This window comes from Chenopodium quinoa, unplaced genomic scaffold (assembly GCF_001683475.1).
Source record: "Chenopodium quinoa cultivar QQ74 unplaced genomic scaffold, ASM168347v1, whole genome shotgun sequence".
NCBI classification, from domain to species: Eukaryota; Viridiplantae; Streptophyta; class Magnoliopsida; order Caryophyllales; family Amaranthaceae; genus Chenopodium; species Chenopodium quinoa.
In genome coordinates, this window is record NW_018743920.1 from 4,250,028 (window position 1) to 4,269,555 (window position 19,528).

Consider the following 19,528-nt stretch of genomic DNA (forward strand, 5'->3'; position numbering starts at 1 on the left):
CTTGTTCAATTGGCAACCTAATGAGTATAATTCAACCTCATTGACCCGATTATTTGTACTGTTTCAATAATATATTTGTAACTAATTTTTGAATTACTCAGTAGTATTTGACATATATGGATATGTTTTTGTGTATTATATTGGGAGAGTTTGAAATGGAGAATCAAGAATGCATAATGAAAGATGATCTTTATTCTTTGGGAAAGAGTGAAAAAAGAAATATTCCCACGTTGGTCTAATATGAATAAATGAAAACAATATGTTTCATAACTCTTTTACCTGAAACATTGGCTTTGATAAAGCAAAGTATTTTCTTTTTTTTTTTTTAAATTTTTTCGAGTTGACCACAATTTTTTTCATTAAGCATGCGGTGCTAATACACAATAAGGATTACACTTTCTCTTACTTCAATTCCACCATTTGGCGGGGTTATGTTTCCTATTACATTTGTAATATGAACTAACGCCAAATCATCAGACACTTTTGAATTATACATACACGAAATAAATCCTTTGACTTCGCATAATTCCTTAAATCAAGTAATCATTATTTTAAACACATATACTTAGCGTTAACCAAAGCAAATTGTCACTAATTCTCCATATTATTCTTTGTATACTATATAAATCTTACCATCTTATCCTTTACTTATAAGATCACGTTTACATATTTATTCATTTCACATTCATACCCATGTTTGTTTCTATTTCATTGCAACTTCCTAATCATAAAACCTCTAGTACATCAACACTATTATAAAAATAATATACTTTTATAGTTGGTTTTGGGTAAATACCCGTTCTTTCTATTCATAGCTAGAGCTCTCCCTTTCCCTTCTTTTTGACCATGAAAGTGCCTTTATTATATACAAACTTGATTTCACATGACACATGACCTACTAGTCGAACTCATGGTACCCAAATATTATAAGACCAAAAATCATGAACCTTAGCTTTGAAAATATATACATGTGAATAAGTGGGGCATTAAAACTTCCACACAAAAACAACTTAACCAAACGAACTAGAGGACCAAAAATCATCTCAAGCCATGTTATTGGAAAGCCTAATCCCTCTTCTTTATGTCTTGCTAATTTCCTTTCCCTCAAATATCAATTGCCTCATCTTATCCCATCATCATCATCATAAACACCACCCAAGAACTTCTTTGTTCATCTTTGGGGACTCTATTTTAGATGTTGGCAACAACAATTATATCAATACCACAACTCTTGACCAAGCTAATTTTTGGCCTTATGGAGTCAATTTCTTCCACTACCCCACGGGGCGTTTTTCTGATGGCCGTGTCATTTCTGACTTTATAGGTAATATTATATTGCTGATGTTTTTATAAAATTCATGCATGTTAGCTAGTTTAGTTGGTAAAGTATTCAAAAAGCTAGTGTACATATATAAACATGTTTAAAGTCTCAACATAAAACAATCCATTGTTTAGTTTTTCATTTGCATGTATTAATCCAACAATAAAAATGGTAAGGACCTTGACTTACCAGCACCTTCGATTTTCCTCAGCGGAGCGTGCTAATCTTCCATTGATTCAACCTTACCTTCAACCGCACAAACGACGATTTTACTATGGAGTTAACTTTGCATCTGCCGGAGGTGGTGCTCTTGTTGAAACATTCAAAGGCTCGGTATGTATCGTAGGGTGCAAGGCTTTCTTAATCATCTTCAACTTTTTTCTTTATTATTATTAATAATGATATAATGTAATCTTTACATATATAATTAAGTATAGTAAGCATATCTTCTGCTCATTTGACTTGAATATTTTATGGTATTGTATGTTTCTATTATTATTTGTTTAATGTGAATTATTTTGGCAGGTTATTGACCTCCATATGCAGTTAAAAAACTACAAGAAAGTGAAAAGATGGTTTAAAAACAAGTTAGGAGAAAAAAAGGCAAAGAGGAAGTTACAAAAGGCTGTGTATTTTTTTGGTATTGGAACAAATGATTACATAAGCCTTTTCTTGACAAACTCATCAACTCGATTTACTTACACCAAATCTCAATATGTTAGTATGGTCATCAGCAACATAACTTCCGTGGTCAATGTAAGTTTTCTTTGTTTTTTTTTATAGATATATACGAGTATTATTTTGTCAATCATTCATGAATTTTCCTATAAAAAAACAAGATTATTATACATATACCAATGATGCACTTGTTTTATACTTACATAAGTAATGTTGAAGCTCACCTAATCTATTGGAATATTCTTTTAAAGTCATATGATTTGACATAGACCAAAAACATGTTTAAAGTGGCTGATTTGAGATTCAGTCATAAAATCAACATAAATCCTCCAAACCTTACCATTAGGCCAAGTCCTTCAACGTGATACTTAATAGAGAAATCTTTCGTATTACCCTACATATAACGTGATACTTAATAGAGAAATCTTTCGTATTACCCTACATATGAGTAATGTTATACTATTTACCTAGGCGCAGGGGGTTAGTTTGACCTTACTGAAGATTTAAATAATGCAAAATTGAAGCACAAATTAAGATGAAGTTTTAAAATCGAAAGTAGTGGTGCCCATGCATGTAAAAAAGTTCTCAAGATCTCCAACAGCTGGGACTAGCTAAAACACATACAAAGATATAGCAGCAAGCAATATAATATGGACCATTCCAAAAGTCTGAAAGAGAGGCATTCAAGGCTGCTGCTTTGCGGCCCATCTATTAATGGCTATGACAATGAGAGATGCACTAAAGTTTCACCTCATTTTTGGACCACCTTTTTTATTTTAACTTTGACATTACTTCATATGAAGGTAATACGGAGTATATTATATGCAAAGGGCCAAAGGCCGCTACCTTTGTTTACTTGTTTATAGACTTACACTACTACACTTATTTTACCATCACACGTGATTTCTACCTAAATCATTTGGCAATTCCATCGAGTGTGTAATATTGACCAAATTACCAATCAATAGCTATATTAGGTGACTATAAAAACATTTATTGATTTTGAATTGCTACTCTTTATCACTCCGTACGTTAGTTTAGTAACTCTTAATTATTAGCTTTACCGAGAATATAGGAGTGACAAATAGGTCGTTCAAAACGACCTTGATCAGAGTCATATACAAAACATCTCATTTATGTGATAACATATATGGAAGATATATGGTCGAATAATCCGGGAATACATTGGAGCTAATAATATTTAGACCTTTCATATATGATATAAATAAAGTGAAAGACTACCTTTTAAATTCAAATGAAAAATTTGACACTTGCCATTACATGTTAAATGTTTAGACATCAAGGTCAGGCTTCACTAGTAAGACTACATATGCAAATAAGAAATAACGTAATCATGCTTCGAAAATACTAAAATCTTAATTATAACGTACGTAATTAAGGCTATAATATTGTTTCAAAGACAGTATCAATCCCAACCCTCTTTCTATTGTATGAGTCCTTGTTGATCTATCGTGTTGTTTTTTATTTAGAAGTCTTGATTATGCAGGATATATACAAGATAGGTGGGAGAAAGTTTGGGTTTCTAAATTTGGCACCAGTGGGTTGTTTACCCGCCCTTAGAATCTTAAATTCAGAAGGAGATGGCGGTTGTCACAAAGAAGTTACAAGTTACATAAGGCTACATAACGAAGCTGTTTTACAAGGCTTAAAAGAGCTAGAAAAGCAGTTACCAGGGTTCAAATATGCTCTTTTTGATTATTACACTAGTACCTTGCAAAGAGTCAACCACCCTTCCAAATATGGTATCTCTCTGGCCTCTTCCTTGCCTTTTTTTATTTGCACAATGAAAACCTACATATAGTGATACTTTGCAACTACAAAATCTAAACTAAACATTGCATTGTGAGGGGCTCATTGTCAAAACAATCGGTAATTACAAAATTTTTAAAATGCGAAATTGGCCTTAATAGCATCAACTATTATTTAGGTGTAGTGAGTGCGGCCACCAGTCCACCACCTATGATGAGTATTAGCTAAAATAACACCAACTTTTGCAATGGGTGCGGATGCCATAAATTAGGGGCCTTATGGATAAGCATACTTGGTGTTGTCCTAGCAATTAGAAATGAATACTTATGACACACACTGTACCCATTACAATAGTTGATGTTGTTCTGGCTACTGCTCATAGGCGGTGCTACTTACCGCGCGCACCCAATCAACCCAAGGCAGACTTGGTGTTGTTGAGGCCAATTTTTGCCAATTTAAATAAATCCCATTACTTCATTTTTTTTTTCTTGTTAAATTATTTTGATTGAGTAAATGGTTGTTAAATAGGGTACAAGGAGGGGAAGACAGCATGTTGTGGGACGGGCAAATTCCGAGGAGTACTCAGCTGTGGAGGAAAAAGACCAGTAAAAGAGTACGAGTTGTGCAATAATGTGGATGACCATATATTTTGGGATTCTTTGCATTACACGGAGAAGGCTAATAAACAAATTGTAGATGAGATATGGAGCAACAAAAATTATGTTCTTGATGATTCTCATCATTCTTCATATACCATCAATAATCTCTTCCATTTACCATAATTCAAAATATTATTTATACATTATGATCAATTTACATCTATAAGTCAAAAGAATGACAATTATACTAATCGATCGATATGCTTGTTGCTCATTTCTGCTTGAAACTCTCTCCAACTTGGAATCTTCAAGTTCAACAAGTTATTGAAGCAAATTCTCATGAATTATATACATACTATCTAACTACGAGTATTGAAGTTATTTTGGATACAATTTAAGTTTGCAGATAACTAATTTACGTGTTACATGTTAATTTTATCCCGTCTACAACCTATTATCGTATTTCCTTATTAAGATTTTTTTTTTTTTTTTTGAAAGGCCTTATTAAGAATTAACCCACCTCAAACTCTAATTAATTAAAATAAAGTCATTTTGTCTAGAATTTTCCCATTCAAAAGTATAAACTCGACGTACAAGCATAATAATAATCATACTTTGTTTAACTAATTGAGTTTGACTTAGATCTTCCACGCTAATACGTTACTACGAAATTAGTTGTCATTGACAGAATTATATATAATTATGTGATAAACTCCTTGTCATGAAGAAAGATTAAGCAAGGGGTTAGATAAGCTCAAAACGAGAATTTTTAAACTTTGCTAATTATTCAATTAACAATTTAACATTGACTGATACACTCCATAACATTATTCAACTAACCAAGGCCTAGTATGTCTTACAGAGTACGACCTATTCAATGATCCTGTTAGTCTACCATTTGATTCGAGTTATAATGGGATTCGATATCAATTTGCAGGTTATTGATTTCCATATGCAGCTGCAAAATTACAAGCAGGTCGAGGAATTGTTTAGGCACAAATTTGGTGAAGTTGAAGCTAAAAAGAGGTTAACAAGTGCAGTCTACTTGTTTAGCATTGGAGCAAATGACTACCTTTCCCTATTCTTAACCAACTCCTCCATTTTGACTACTTACACCAAATCCGAATATGTTGACATGGTCATTGGTAACATCACTTATGTTATCACTGTAAGTCCTTTCTCTTTAGTTTTATTCCTATATACACATTTCTAACAGATCAATTTGTTCGTTATCATTGCAAAATTTGCGCTTTCAGTGTTTTTGATGACTAAAATCAATTTTGAGTAATAACGTTCCATTATTGTATAGTTGTTTTGCATACTTATACGGACTAAGAATATTCAAAAGTATGACCCTCTAAAGCTAGAATTTAGGCAATGATAACGAACAGACCCTAAAGTACTACGTACATCAGATGCAAATGTCAAAAATGGACCTGAGATGATTGGTTTTACACCAACACCAAGATAAAGCTGTACTGTATGTAGGTTTGTAGCATTATAAGGATTTCTGTTGATTTGGCAGGAAATCTACAATACAGGAGGCAGAAAATTTGCATTCCTCAACGTGCCAAAGATAGGCTGTGTCCCTGTGTCTAGAATTTCTAACGCAAATGGCGAATGTAACACAGAGCCTTCAGAATACGCCATGCTACATAACAAAGCTCTTTTCCATGTTCTCGAAGAGCTAAAGTTGAAGTTACCAGGGTTCAAATTTTCATTGTATGACTTCTCCACTTATGCACAACAAAGAATTGACTACCCTTCAAAATACGGTATGTTCATCCTCCCAACTTTACGATAATTTGCACACCCATTTGATACATTACAAACCCGAAACAAAAGCTATAATACTGCTGGCCATGTTCTGTTCTTGCGATTTTAATGAGCTGATTTCTGCATGTTAAATGTGAAAATACAGCTTTGCGAATTCACTGGTGTTTTGTTATGATGAACAGGATTCAAGGAGGGGAAGACGGCATGTTGTGGAACAGGCAAGTTTAGAGGGATATGGAGCTGTGGTGGAGCAAGGCTAGTTAAAGAGTTTGAATTGTGCGAAAATGTAAATGATTATGTTTTCTGGGATTCAACCCATTTCACTGAGAAAGTTTATGAGCAATTAGCTGATGAGATGTGGAATCTACATTCATATGGATCACACAGCATCAAGGAACTCTTCTACTTATCCTAAACTCAGGCAGAATGAAGTAAAGCAATGTGTAAATAATCAAGATTGTAAACTATGTGTATTTTGAGCTCAGTATGAAGTTTGTATTGAATGCTTGTTGCTTTTGTTGAGCTGAATTGATGTTATACAACAAAGATATCGTATATAATCGCATCATACAAAAATCGGAACAGGTAAAGATTAGATTACAAATTGCTCAATGTAAAGAAGTATGATCATGTGTTGTTGATGGTGAGCCTAATGTTCACTACTTGAAACAACATAAGATTGTTAGAAATCTAACAGTCAAATACATAAGTCATTAGTAAAAAGTGAGTGCAAAAGTCAAAATATTGCAAATCTTGCAACCGGAAAAAAAAAAATTAAAAAAAAAAATACTTCATTTGTTTCTTAATACTTGCAACACTTCTCTTTTCACGCTTACCAATACACTATTTCAACCGTTAATATCTTTAATTACCAATGTGTAAAATTATAAATAATTGATATTATGAAAGTATAAATCGAGACGAGTAAAACAAGATCCTACATGACTATATTTTTCCTAATTTTTAAATCACCAAAGCTAGTCAACGTGAGATATGTGAATAGTGTAAAAGTCAAACTGTTGTCAGTAAATAAAACAAAAAGTAGTAGTTACCAACCATATATTCTCAATGGCCACATAATGGATTTGAAATGACATATAAATAACAGTGCTCGTATTTCTAATTTATATCAAGCTATAAGCTTGTATTCTCAAGTTAAGTGGGTCATAAAACAATAGTTTCATAGTAAGAAGTATTAGATTCTCATAAAAGAATGACTAATAAATGGAAGTCTGATTGATGTAGATGAAAAATGCCCATCAGAGATGCAATTTACAATAAATTTTGCTTTGATTTTGCGAAACGACATGCCAACAGCATAATTCTAAGCTACGAAAATCAGATTGAACAAAGTAGAGAAAATCTAAAAGCATCAAAAAAAGATGTTGAGAATTGGACATGCCCTAAAACTACATATCCCAACAGGTTTATATGGATCACATGTCACACTTCCTCTTTCCTACAAATACTGATGTTTAGAGGTAAGGAAACTATAAATTTGGAAGCTATTAACCTAAAATACAATCCTCAGCTATCCAATAACAGAAAAGCATCCACTCCCTTGAAAATATTTACAAAAGAAAAAACCTACTGTAAGTATTGCACCACTTTCTCACCATGGCCCTGTTTGCGTTCTCCTGAGCTTTTTCCGAGAACCAGTTTGTGCGTTGTTCATCATCTCCATCACCTGTATTGCAACAATAATATCATAATCAGCTAAGTGCATCTTGTTAATGATTCAACACTACTCATATGCATACCCTATAACTCAAGATAAAGAGCACTAAGACTCGCAGGAAGCTAATAACAAGTAGATAAACAAACATAGTGTACCTGATTTTTCTGCTGTTCCATAATTTCCGCCTGCAGTCAGAAGAGCAATTAAGTAAGCTGCATAGATCATGGTTCAAAGAAAGAATTTTCAGCCAAAAGTTTTTATAAACGCACCTGTTTCTTCCGTAACTCTAGATTCTCCTCTTTTAATTTCTCAACTTCCTGCTCCAGCTCCATTGTATAGGCCTAAAGAAGAAATCAGACAGCAGTGTAAGTGAGACATGTACAGAAAAAGGCGAAGACATGAAACAATTATAAACTACTACAAGTAGATTTTATAGTCCTCAGTGTCTATGTCATCTCATACTTGAATTACCGAAGAACAAAATATGATTAGCTGTCGAGAAATGAGGGGAAAAGTGCATGCCAGATATCACAAAAGCAACAACAATTTGTTATTACATTTCAATTGTGCTTTTTTAAAAAAACAAAAACCATTTCAAGTATGTTTAATTATAAGGAAGAGTATCATTAAAGGAAAATAGGCTAACTACTGTATATTACAACAGCACCAGCAATTAATCATTGCATTTCAAGTATGTTTAAGGTTTCAAATGGACCACAACAAAATGTCCCCCTCCCCCCTTTTCATCAGTGGAAACAAAAATAAAAATTAGGACATGTTGTTCTGTCTATATCAGAGGACGCTTTACTCATAAGGTCTCAACTATATTACACAAGATAGAAACTACACATGAAATACCTTACTTTCAAGTCCCAATATACTTTCAGCTATTAAAAAACTCGATATAGGGAAAGCGATACTAACTGATCTCTGAAATCAACAAAGTTGCCACATTAAAACATAGTCAGAGGACCATGCAGAGCATCTGTGACAGCATCAAGCAAGCATTCATGTCCCATGTCATTCAGAATTAATTTACTGGCATTTGAACATAACATTGCCTTCCCCTGTATACTCTAACCTCTATCTCATCTACTGTTCTCTATATTTTTGTCTGTTACTTTATTTTCACAATTTTTACCATATCTCTCCATTTCCCTCAAGGCTCTATTCTCCTTGGGGAGGAAGAAGCTTTACAATTTCTTAGATAAGAAACACAGATCTTGTGATTATATAGTGGTTCACCAAAATGAACTACAATCCAGCACTTGTTTTGATTAGCAAAGCATTTAACACACTTTGTCAGGTACCAACCCTGACCATATTTGAAGTTATTAAAGATACTTTCATGACAAAACAGTAAAACCAAGGTGTGCAAAGACTTTGCCAATAAATTATCACTAGTACCACATTCATACCACGGTCTTTTATCATATGTTTTAACCAGAACAACCAAATTATAATATATGAACAACTTAATTCAAACTCCATTCATCATCAATAATCTGAGAGCAGTGTACAACTTTGGAATATGTGATAAATGCAGCATGCTTGCAAATTACAACGTTACAACCAATTAGCCCTATTATGCATGTCCTGCAATGATAAAATAAGAGATAAACCACAAAAAACAAAAAGATAAACAACCAAGCAAAACAAAACAGATAGTCAACTCTCCACCCAGGAAATAGAACCATAGAATTGACAATAGAACCAAGAAGAATAGGAATATATGCAAAACCTGTTTCCGTGCTCGGGACCTTGCAGCAGATTCTCTATTTTTTATCATTCGCCTCTGCCTCCTTTCAACGACTTTATCAACTGCATGGATTCCTTTTCTCCCCCTAAGACCACCACCATTAAACATGTACGGAACTGGTGAAACAGAAGATGAATCTCCATTACTCCTTCCAAGCCCATCGGATGACAAAGCTGCAGGAGATCCGGCAGGAACACCAATTGCTCCACCACCTCCCAACCCAACCATACCCATTCCTGCACCACCTTGTTGAGCTGCACCAGTAACCAAGTTGTTGTTCATCCCTGGATCAGCTAATCCTACAATACCACCCCTCAATCCTGTATTACCTAGCTGAGCATTACTGGGTAGAGTCATCGCAGATGCATATGAAATAGCAGGCTGTTTCGGAAATAGTGGTTGTTGCTGCTGCAGGTGCTGCTGCTGTTGTTGCTGCTGTGACTGCTGGGACATCTGCACTGGTGTTGGTTGTTGTTGTGATGTTCGTACTCCATTAACATTCAATGGCAAGTTAGCTGATTGCAAGGACATCTGATGATTATTGTCCGCTAAACGATTACCCATCAGTTCAACACCTCGGCCAGATTGTTGAAAATTAATCCCAAAACCAGTATTAGTATTATTATTACTATTGTTATTATTAGACCTTGAGAAATCCGCAAACATTCCAGCAGCAGCAACAGCAGCAGCGTTAGCATTATTAGGTTTCGCAAGCACTTCTGTATCTTCCCTTACAACCCCAGCTCTCACCAAGAATTCCTCCAAAGTGATCTCCCCTAGTGTCTGCTCCCTCTGATTCTGTGCTACATTAGATCCACCTCCCCCATCCTTAGTTCCATTAAACTCTTTCGCTATATCCTTCCAAACCTCGTCAACCGTCTTCTGACTAAGCGTCCTAGGTAGTGTCAATGACCCTTGCCTCTGCAAATACCCACCTGAATTCCTCCCATCCTGACCACTACTCCCTACAGCAGCAGCAGCAGCAGCTGCAGCAGCCACGGCTGCTGCCCCCGCTCCTGTTGTCATACATTGTGTTTCCTCAGCACTCCAAATGTTCTTTAACAATTCATCCATATTCATAGACCCAAAATCCTTCCCCATCCCTCCTAATGTATTCTGAAATTCGTCGAATGTCAACGAATAAATCGAAAGCTGCCTTGCTAACCCGAAATTCCCTGACCCTAATCCTGACCCTGGTGGTCTACCACTCCCACCAGCACTCCCATCACCTGCTGCTTCATTCCCAAAACTCTTACCAAAGTTCATATTACTATTACTCCCCATTTCTCACCTATTTTCAATATTCCAACTATCAAACTAAAACACCCTATTCAAATTCCACTATTTTCCCACAAATCTAACCAACTTTAAACACCAAACTTACCACTATAAAATACCAATAACAATAAAATTGCACAAAATCAAATCCTTACTGGTAAGACCTGCTTCAATTCCAACAATCCTTTCAACCACAACCTGCAAAATCACAACAAATAATCAATGACATTACAAAAAAAAAACACTAAAAAATCACACAAAAAAACCCAAAAAAAATCAGGGTTTTTCAACAAAGATCTCATCTTATTCATCACATCATTTCTATCCATCAATCATGAACTCAAATCACTAAACACCCACTGATCAAAACCCAAAAAAAAAAAAAAAAAAAAAACCAAAATTCCAAAATAGCAAATCAATTATCCAAAAATAAAGAAGGGTTGAATAATTAGATGACTAAACTTCCAAAAAAATGAAACAACAACAAAAACAAAATTTAAAAAAAAAAAAAAAAGGAATTTTTATTTACCAGTGGGAAAGTTTTTAATTAAGGACAAGTGTCGGCTGTCTAGCAATTCACTCAAAATTTAAGAGCAACAACAAAAAAAAAATCTCTCTCTAATTTGCCTTGTTTCTCTCTCTACTCTTTAATAAGGGGAAGAGTCTTTGGTCCATTTTTATCCCTTAATTTTTTTAATAAAGTGGGCCCCATTTTGAGGGGGGTACGTGGACCAATAATAGTGAAGTTGGAGAGAATGATGCGACTCTGAAGAGAGTGGTAACCGTTGATTTGATTCTATCCAATCATATTCTGCGACATGGACTTCATCTCAACCGTCCACGTTGCACTACCTAAAGTCGATGGATCAGGCCTGGCCATTGTCTCACGCTTTCTTTTTTTTTTTTTTTTTAAATTATAATATATTTTGGATTTAATTTTTAAATAATAAATAATTTTTATGGGTAGTTAGTTGGTGGGGTTATGTGAGCTAAGATGCGCCGAGGGGGAACAGTTAGAGTAGCATTAGTCCAGCACTACTATTTTGCTTTGCTTTGATCATTTTATTGTTGTTTGTTTTATTCATACTTTTTCTTCCACTTTCCTCATTGGGTGTGTTTATCAGATCTATTCTACAGGGCCGTTTTTAGTATTTTTTTTAAATTGTATATTTCCGTCATCATGATTACTCTCTTAATCGGTCTTGTAACTCTGTTAATGTTCATTATTTTATATAATGTGTCAACTAAGTTCGGACTACATTAATGCAAGGAATGAAAAAAGGATAAGAGAAATAACTGGTTTGTTTTAAGGGGTAGAGATAGGGTTAAGATTGAAATGAATATTATCCTACCAAAGATATTGAAATAGAGACTATAGTAAGGGAAGATACACAAGGCTCAGAAGTAAGAACAGTTTTAAGTTTCCATGCATAAAGATCAATTATTATATATTAATATAGTAAGGGAAGATACACAAGGCTAAGAACAATCTTAAGTTTTCATGCATAAAAATCAATTATTATAGATTATTATAGCAAGGGAAGATACACAAGGCTAAGAACAATCTTAAGTTTCCATGCATAAAAATCAATCATTATAGAATTATCATAGTAAGGGAAGATACACAAGGCTAAGAACCATCTTAAGTTTTCATACATAGAGATCAATTATTATTTTATCATCATTAAATTCATCATTATTTCTTTATCCTGGTTCTATCCAATCCTTACCTTTATCTGTATCCTATATTCTTATCTCATACGTAGCGTCTAGATATAAACTTTGGAGTTGTGACTCATTTTATCTATTAGGAACATATTGAGCTTTGTTTCATTTTGTTTTAAATAAAATGAATAATTAATATATTCAATGTTCATACTTAGGTTGCGTCTTAAAGTTAATGGCTACAAACTCTATTCAATTAGTTTAATTTTACTTGTCTTAGCTTAGTCTACGATGTTTTGTTTTTACTGGCTTCCTAGAGTCAAGGTTGAAGAGATTTGGGGAAGTAAAAACCCGATTAAAAAGAGTTAAGAACGACTAAATACTTAAAAAGGAAGGTCAACAACAAAATTTGTGGATGAAAAACGTAGAAGAAGAGAATTATTGTTCATTTTATTATTATTGTATTGGATGATGAGAAAGGCATTACATTATTAGTATTTCCATGATCGAAAGGGTATGACTTATTTGCATAGGGAATGGAGAAGGGAGTGGGAACGAAGAGTATGGGCTGTACTAATAATTCTATTTTAATTACATATTCTATTTTTAGTATTGTACTCCGTACTATTATTGTTATTATTATATCTCGTGTGTGATGTGGCATTAAAGGGCGCAAGTTATTTGACTTAAAGTCCAAACTAAACAAACCTAATTAGTTCAAATTTTGTTTGGATTAGTTTGGACTTAATATACATTGAGAGATTTCAATCCAAAGAGGTAATGTACAAGTAGGGTTCATTATTGAGAGATTGATATAAAGGGAAAGAAAATCATTTTGAGATGGGGAATATATTTTAATATAGGCAATATATCGTTGTATTGAATTACTTTAGTTGTATGGTATTTAAAATAACTCTAATTGTCTAAAATCAAAGGATTTTCTTTGATGGTTGGAGAATTATTAAAGTTTCTTAGTTAGGATACGTTCTCTTCCCTTTAATTTAATATATGAGAAACATTTGATTATTATCAAATACTTGAAATTATATTAATAAAAATATAAAAACTGGTATGCTGAAAAAGAAAAAAGAAAAAAAAAAAAACCTAACTCATTAAGAGGATTTAATAAGACTCCATTGAATAATGTTTTTTTTCATATCTATTACTCTACAACTTACAATATAGTCTAAGTTCAATCATTATTGAAGATAGGATCAACCTAGCTAAAATTTAAATATTCATTTCGAAATATCTAGCTTATTTCAAGCAAAATGAACATAAGCTTAATCTTTTCTAATGACTAACAACAACTACTACTATTTGTTCCCAAAAAGAAGAGGGAAGGATAGCTCAATTGGTTAGAGTTTCCATCTTTGTTTCAAAGGATCTCAAGATTGATTTTCATCATACGCCCTTATCGTTCTCTAAACATATATATATATATATATATATATATATATATATATATATTACAAATAATAATAATAATAAATAAATAAATTACAGACTATAATTTTATGAATAGAACTTTTTGTAAATAGTCAGATTAGCAATCCATTAGAATCGAGTAATTCTCAGCCGTTATAAAAACAAGATATGAGTAATATTTTACACAAGTACACAATGGCTTAGATTGGACGTTAGTACCTTGATAGTCAACTCAAAAGGACCTCTTTATTAGCTAGCTAGTGTAGCTACTACTACACTACTACGTACGAGTATATAAAAAGCCAAGCAATATTAATACAAATCAGCCCAAATATAGATACGACTGTTCACCCGTCCATAATAGGACCAAATCCGGCCTAATAAAATTTGAAAATTTCATCACCTGGATTTCAATTTGTTATGCTTAGACGTGATTAATAAACAAGGTTTAAAATGCTGATCGTTAAAAGACTTTGTTTTGTTTTATCCACAATTTCCAGAGAATTATGTTCAAATTATACATAAAATGCATGTAAAAAAAAAAAATACACATTTTCTCTTTTCAAATCTAAGTTAAATACAATAAAAGTATTAAGGACTACAGAATATGTAGTTGTTTTACCAATTTTATGCACACTGTGACACTATCTTTCAAAAAATTTCTCTCATTTCTTCTGTTACACATCTTTTATATATGATGATCCCTCCTCTTCTCTTAATTCCCTCATTCCATGGATCACCTTGCCCTTTCTTTCTAATAAACCCTCGGTTGCTCTTTTTGATCGCTCCGTCGTCCCCTTTTTAAATGAAGAAGTTTTCAATACTAGCATCTTAGCATAAAATAGCGATAACATAAACTACTATCTTAGCTTAAAAGAGAATTGACGTATTTTCTAGTGATCACTTTCTTTTATTTAAAATACCTATTTTCTTCCGTAGATTTTTATATCCCATAGCACCTTATCATTTTCTAGAAAATGGAGCAATTCTTGCATTATTTTGGTGAATTAGGCATGATGTTTACACATCCAAGCTTGTTATGAAATCATACTTTAACACATGTACATAGTGTAGTAGTGTGGTGTGATAGTGCTTAGGTGCTTAGCATAATAGATCATGAGAGTATTTAAATCGATACAAGCTGTATCCATCTATGGCTATTGGCTAATAGACTAATAGTATATAAGTATATTCTATATCAATTAAACTGGATATACGAATATACACTAGGAACTGATTGGAAAAAAAGATTAAACTTTTCTAATCTTAGTACAGCTTTATTAGAGGCACTTATTATGTAACCAAATAAGTGAACAACACAAACATACACACTTGACAAACATTTAATTTGCAAAGGTTAATACAAACATTAAACAAATCCAACAAACAATTTTACCCAAAAACAGTAAAATCTAAACAACAATATACGAAGTATACTCATTTAGACATTAACACAAACACCTAGCGTGCAACCCTTCAAAACACCATTCCCATCACATTACTCCCAAAACCCAGAAACCTAAGCCGATTTTCCAGCTTCCTTCAGCTTAGTAGCCTCAAGATCAGCAGCTTTCTGGAGCAAATTCTCACTCCCACCTTCAAGAGCCATTTGAATAGGCGATTCACCCAAACCATCAGCAATCGCAAGCATAATCTTCTTTATTTCAGATCGAAATTCCTCGATATCAACAGTCCCACTATGATCGATATCAAATTTTTCGAAAATGGAGTCGTAAAGGGTAGTCAATTGCGCCGGAGTTGGGCCGCCGGAGTCGACACCGAAGTGGGTTTCGATGAGTCGCATGGATTCGAAGGCCTTTCGGAGCTCGGAACGAGAGAGGGTGCCGTCGCCATTGAGGTCGAAGGTTGCGAAAGTTTTGTCGACGCTTTTGTTGAATTGGGGTTCGTCTGCTACGAAGGATCTGACTGTTGTTCCGTCGATGATTACCACTCCCATTTTTGCTGCTTTCTTTCTCTCTCTTCGATGAATGAGTTGCTCTGGTTTTTTGAAGGCAACAGTGATTTTTTTGCTCTGGGTTTTGTGGTTTAGCCGTTCGGTTTCGATTGGGATTTTTTTTCTTTTAGGGGAGGAAAGTTTGTCATATTAATCAATAACATAATACTAAAATAAATGTCAGAATGACACGTGTTACTCTGTTTTTTTTCCTTTCAAAACTTTTTTTTTTGTTTTTTGTTTTTTTTACTTCCTAAACAAAAAAAAAATCACTTCTTTATATAATTGTAATTCACTTTCTTTAAAAAAAATTATTCACCAAATCATATATTGTGATTCACTCTCAAAAAAAATATTCACATATTTTCCATATTTTTATTGTGTAAAATATTATTCTATATCTTTTACTTTTTTTTGGTATTCTACCTGATTTACCGTTTGGTCTAATCCGAATTCGGGCTCAATTCTAGGTCTAAATTAAGATTCAAACTTTTTCAATTTCATTTGAAAATATGAGGATTATTTTTTGGTAGATTTTGAATTAACATTATAATTCGTTATAAAATTTTGTAAAAACCGTGCGTGGCTCTGGCACGAGACTTAATCTAGTTTTTTAAAATAATAATGTCTCATTTTGTCTGTTATGTAAGAATATAAGACGAGAAAATATAAGTTGCTCTCAGTGATAAATAAAAACGGTTTATCCCATAGCATTTTCGTAAATAAATCAATAATTTTTTCATTAATGTGGGCTCTATAGTTGATGATGATTGGATAAAGGTTGTTGATTTATTTACGAAAATGTATGTGATTAATAAAAATTGTTCATCATTGAGAGTAATTGGGGCAAGCTCAAGTAAGACGATAGAATTATTAATATGCAAAATGAGTTGTTTCTAATACTACCTATGTTGCAAATAATTTAAAATAAAGGTAGTAATATTTATTTAATTTTTTCTTTTTTTTTTCAATTATGACCTCAAATCGATTTCAAAAGGCTAATATGACTCTTAAAACGAGCAAATTTTAGCACAAAAATCGATATTTCTTGTCCTATTTGTCGTTGTTGTTGCACATGATTTTTTAGTTAAGACTTAACATGCAGTGAAATCTAACTTTTTTTTAAATTTTTTTTTTTTATTTAAGGTTGGTATTTAAAATATTGAAAAAAAAGGGATGGTTACCCCTAAATAAGGTGTTTTAAGGGGTGTTTATTTATAAAATTTCCTGAATATAATCGTCAATTACCAATTTAAAAGATAATGCTACCATTTTTGCAAGATCCTTTAATAAATTATAACGTTCTTTGCAACAAGAGTATTGATTGTTTCTCTCATAAAATTATTCATGTAATGTTTAAAAAATATTTGGTTCTAAACGATACTTGATCCTTTAATTATCACAAATCACAATATGACATATACAAGGACTTGGTAAAAAATAACACTTGAATTTTTTGACTAACAAACCATTAATTATAAGCCTCCCCTTGCATATATCATCCAAAGCCCAAATTAACCCGAAAGTTTCAAAGGAACGAAAAAGAAGCTGATTTTGGTGCACAGAAGAACATTCATTTAAATATGGCACAAACAGTACGAAACTTGTGTGTTACATTGGCACTAGAGCTATGTGCAACTCTACTCTTTGTTTACCCTTCTATCTCTTTTGCCACACAAGACAAGACTCTCTTCTTCGTCTTTGGCGATTCACTCTACGACAATGGTATGTCTTTGTATACCGGCGATAAGGAAGCCGGAGCAAGGTATTGGCCATACGGCGAAAGTTACTTTAAGAAGCCTGCTGGGAGGTACTCTAATGGCCTCAATATCCCAGATTTCATAGGTATTTTTTGCTTATATAATACAATAATATGTCGTATGTGTATAGTGTTTGCATTCAATTTAGCATATTAAAATGCCAATTTCTTGTCCTATTTGTCGTTGTTGTTGCACATGATTTTGGCAGCTCAATTTGCGGGTTTGCCATATATGCCACCACCATATTTACTGCCAGGGAATAAAAACTACACCAATGGAATAAATTTCGCTTCTACAAGTGCTTGTGTACTCGTCGAAAATTGTCCTAAGGCGGTATTCAATTTTTTTTTTTTTTTTTAATTACAAGTTAGAAGCTTTTACAATGGTTATAATATCTTTGTATTCCGGATTGATTTAATTTGTGGATTTTAATTTATATAGATAAATTTGAAGATGCAATTGGACTACTTTGTTGAAATGGTGCAAAATTTGACCAAGCAAGTTGGGAAATCGGAGGCTAATAGGCTGTTATCTAGAGCAGTCTATTTATTTGACATTGGCAAAAATGATTATGTTACTCTTCTCCAAATGAATCGCGAAAAACGTCCTCTCTCCTCTTCAGAGAAGAGTCTCTACGTGAAACAAATACTGGGCAACCTCACCATCCACATCAAAGTAATATTTTTATTCTCTCTCAATCACTTAATTTAAGCAAGTGCATACAATACTTAGAAATCGAATAGTAAATTACGGAACATGATATTAGAAAGGTAACACTGATGACAAACTGAAATAGTATATGTGACTATTAATTCTGGACTTGTGACAAATTATAATGTAATACTTGTTGGAAATATGGGATTCTCTATATTAAAGATGATTTATTTCCAAACTAATCAGATTTTCATGCTATCACCCTTGATTTAGACCATCTACAAAAAAGGAGGAAGAAAATTTGCATTCCAAAACATTGGTCCTATTGGATGCATGCCATCAATGAAATATATGCTTGGATTCAATGGAACTTGTGCGGAGGAGCCGCTAGAGCTAGCCAGGATGCACAATGCTGCATTTGCTGCCAAAGCCAACACATTGCAAAGCAAATTACCAGGATTTAATTACACAATCTATGACTTCTACACCGCATTACACCATCGTGTCTTATATGGCAACGTATATGGTACGTATAATTTATTCCTTCCTTTCTAAGTTATTTAATAGGTCATGAGTACGACAATGTAATGAAAAAAGTCTATATACCTTTTTATGCAAAGTGATGTGCTCAACACAATGTGTAGATTCAGTTCAATTTATATCAAAGTAACCCAACTAGTGAAAAAATGAGCTCTTTCTATAAATCAAATTTATCGAGTTCACACACATTGTTGGATTTATACTTCCTCGTCTTTTAATTATATTGATTGAAATCAACTATAGGTTTCGAGGAAACCGAAACAGCATGCTGTGGAAGTGGAGTGTTCAATGGTGATTATACTTGCCAGAATAGATCAATGACCTTCTCAGTGTGCTACAAAGTGAAAGATTATTTGTGGTATGATGCTTGGCACCCGACCCATAAAGCTTGCCGGCAATTAGCAAAAGAATTCTGGAGTGGAGGATACAACAATGTTGCTCCTTATAATTTAAGGACTTTGTTTGCCATGGGTTGAATAACTAGTTTCTTACAAATCTTGTTTCAACTTATAAATAGTCCAAGGGCTGAAAATTCAGATTAGCTCCATGTTATAAAAGGTCTACAATCCACAACATTTTTTTAAGTTCGAATTTGACCTAATTTAACCCTTTTATTTATTGGTTTATGCCCTTTGAATTTGTGATGTACTCTCTTCGTTTTCATAAAG

At 33.3% G+C, this 19,528-nt stretch overlaps 5 protein-coding genes across 5 annotated transcripts; 3 read left to right on the forward strand and 2 right to left on the reverse strand.

Moving 5' to 3' along the window:
* Window positions 1-648: 648 nt before the first annotated feature.
* LOC110688033 (GDSL esterase/lipase 5-like) lies at window positions 649-4,569 on the forward strand. The gene is made up of 5 exons (XM_021864703.1): window positions 649-1,324; window positions 1,533-1,654; window positions 1,847-2,077; window positions 3,507-3,762; window positions 4,298-4,569. The coding sequence occupies exons 1-5, from the start codon at window positions 1,051-1,053 to the stop codon at window positions 4,549-4,551; spliced, it is 1,137 nt and encodes a 378-aa protein (XP_021720395.1). The 5' UTR covers window positions 649-1,050; the 3' UTR covers window positions 4,552-4,569.
* Window positions 4,570-4,659: 90 nt separating this feature from the next.
* Window positions 4,660-7,234, forward strand: LOC110688034 (GDSL esterase/lipase 5-like). Its single transcript, XM_021864704.1, has 3 exons — window positions 4,660-5,536; window positions 5,894-6,143; window positions 6,327-7,234. The coding sequence occupies exons 1-3, from the start codon at window positions 5,246-5,248 to the stop codon at window positions 6,557-6,559; spliced, it is 774 nt and encodes a 257-aa protein (XP_021720396.1). The 5' UTR covers window positions 4,660-5,245; the 3' UTR covers window positions 6,560-7,234.
* Window positions 7,235-7,358: 124 nt separating this feature from the next.
* Window positions 7,359-11,546, reverse strand: LOC110688035 (bZIP transcription factor 23-like). Its single transcript, XM_021864705.1, has 5 exons — window positions 11,389-11,546; window positions 9,564-11,057; window positions 8,092-8,163; window positions 7,978-8,007; window positions 7,359-7,831 (listed from the first exon to the last, which is right to left on the reverse strand). The coding sequence occupies exons 2-5, from the start codon at window positions 10,863-10,865 to the stop codon at window positions 7,757-7,759; spliced, it is 1,479 nt and encodes a 492-aa protein (XP_021720397.1). The 5' UTR covers window positions 10,866-11,057; window positions 11,389-11,546; the 3' UTR covers window positions 7,359-7,756.
* Window positions 11,547-15,189: 3,643 nt separating this feature from the next.
* On the reverse strand, window positions 15,190-16,029 carry LOC110688036. The gene has a single exon (XM_021864706.1). The coding sequence runs from the start codon at window positions 15,907-15,909 to the stop codon at window positions 15,472-15,474; it is 438 nt and encodes a 145-aa protein (XP_021720398.1). The 5' UTR covers window positions 15,910-16,029; the 3' UTR covers window positions 15,190-15,471.
* Window positions 16,030-16,155: 126 nt separating this feature from the next.
* LOC110688536 (GDSL esterase/lipase 3-like) lies at window positions 16,156-19,336 on the forward strand. The gene is made up of 5 exons (XM_021865307.1): window positions 16,156-17,820; window positions 17,875-17,999; window positions 18,108-18,341; window positions 18,594-18,846; window positions 19,104-19,336. Exons 1-5 carry the CDS (start codon window positions 17,490-17,492, stop codon window positions 19,334-19,336), a joined length of 1,176 nt encoding a protein of 391 aa, XP_021720999.1. The 5' UTR covers window positions 16,156-17,489.
* Window positions 19,337-19,528: the final 192 nt, after the last annotated feature.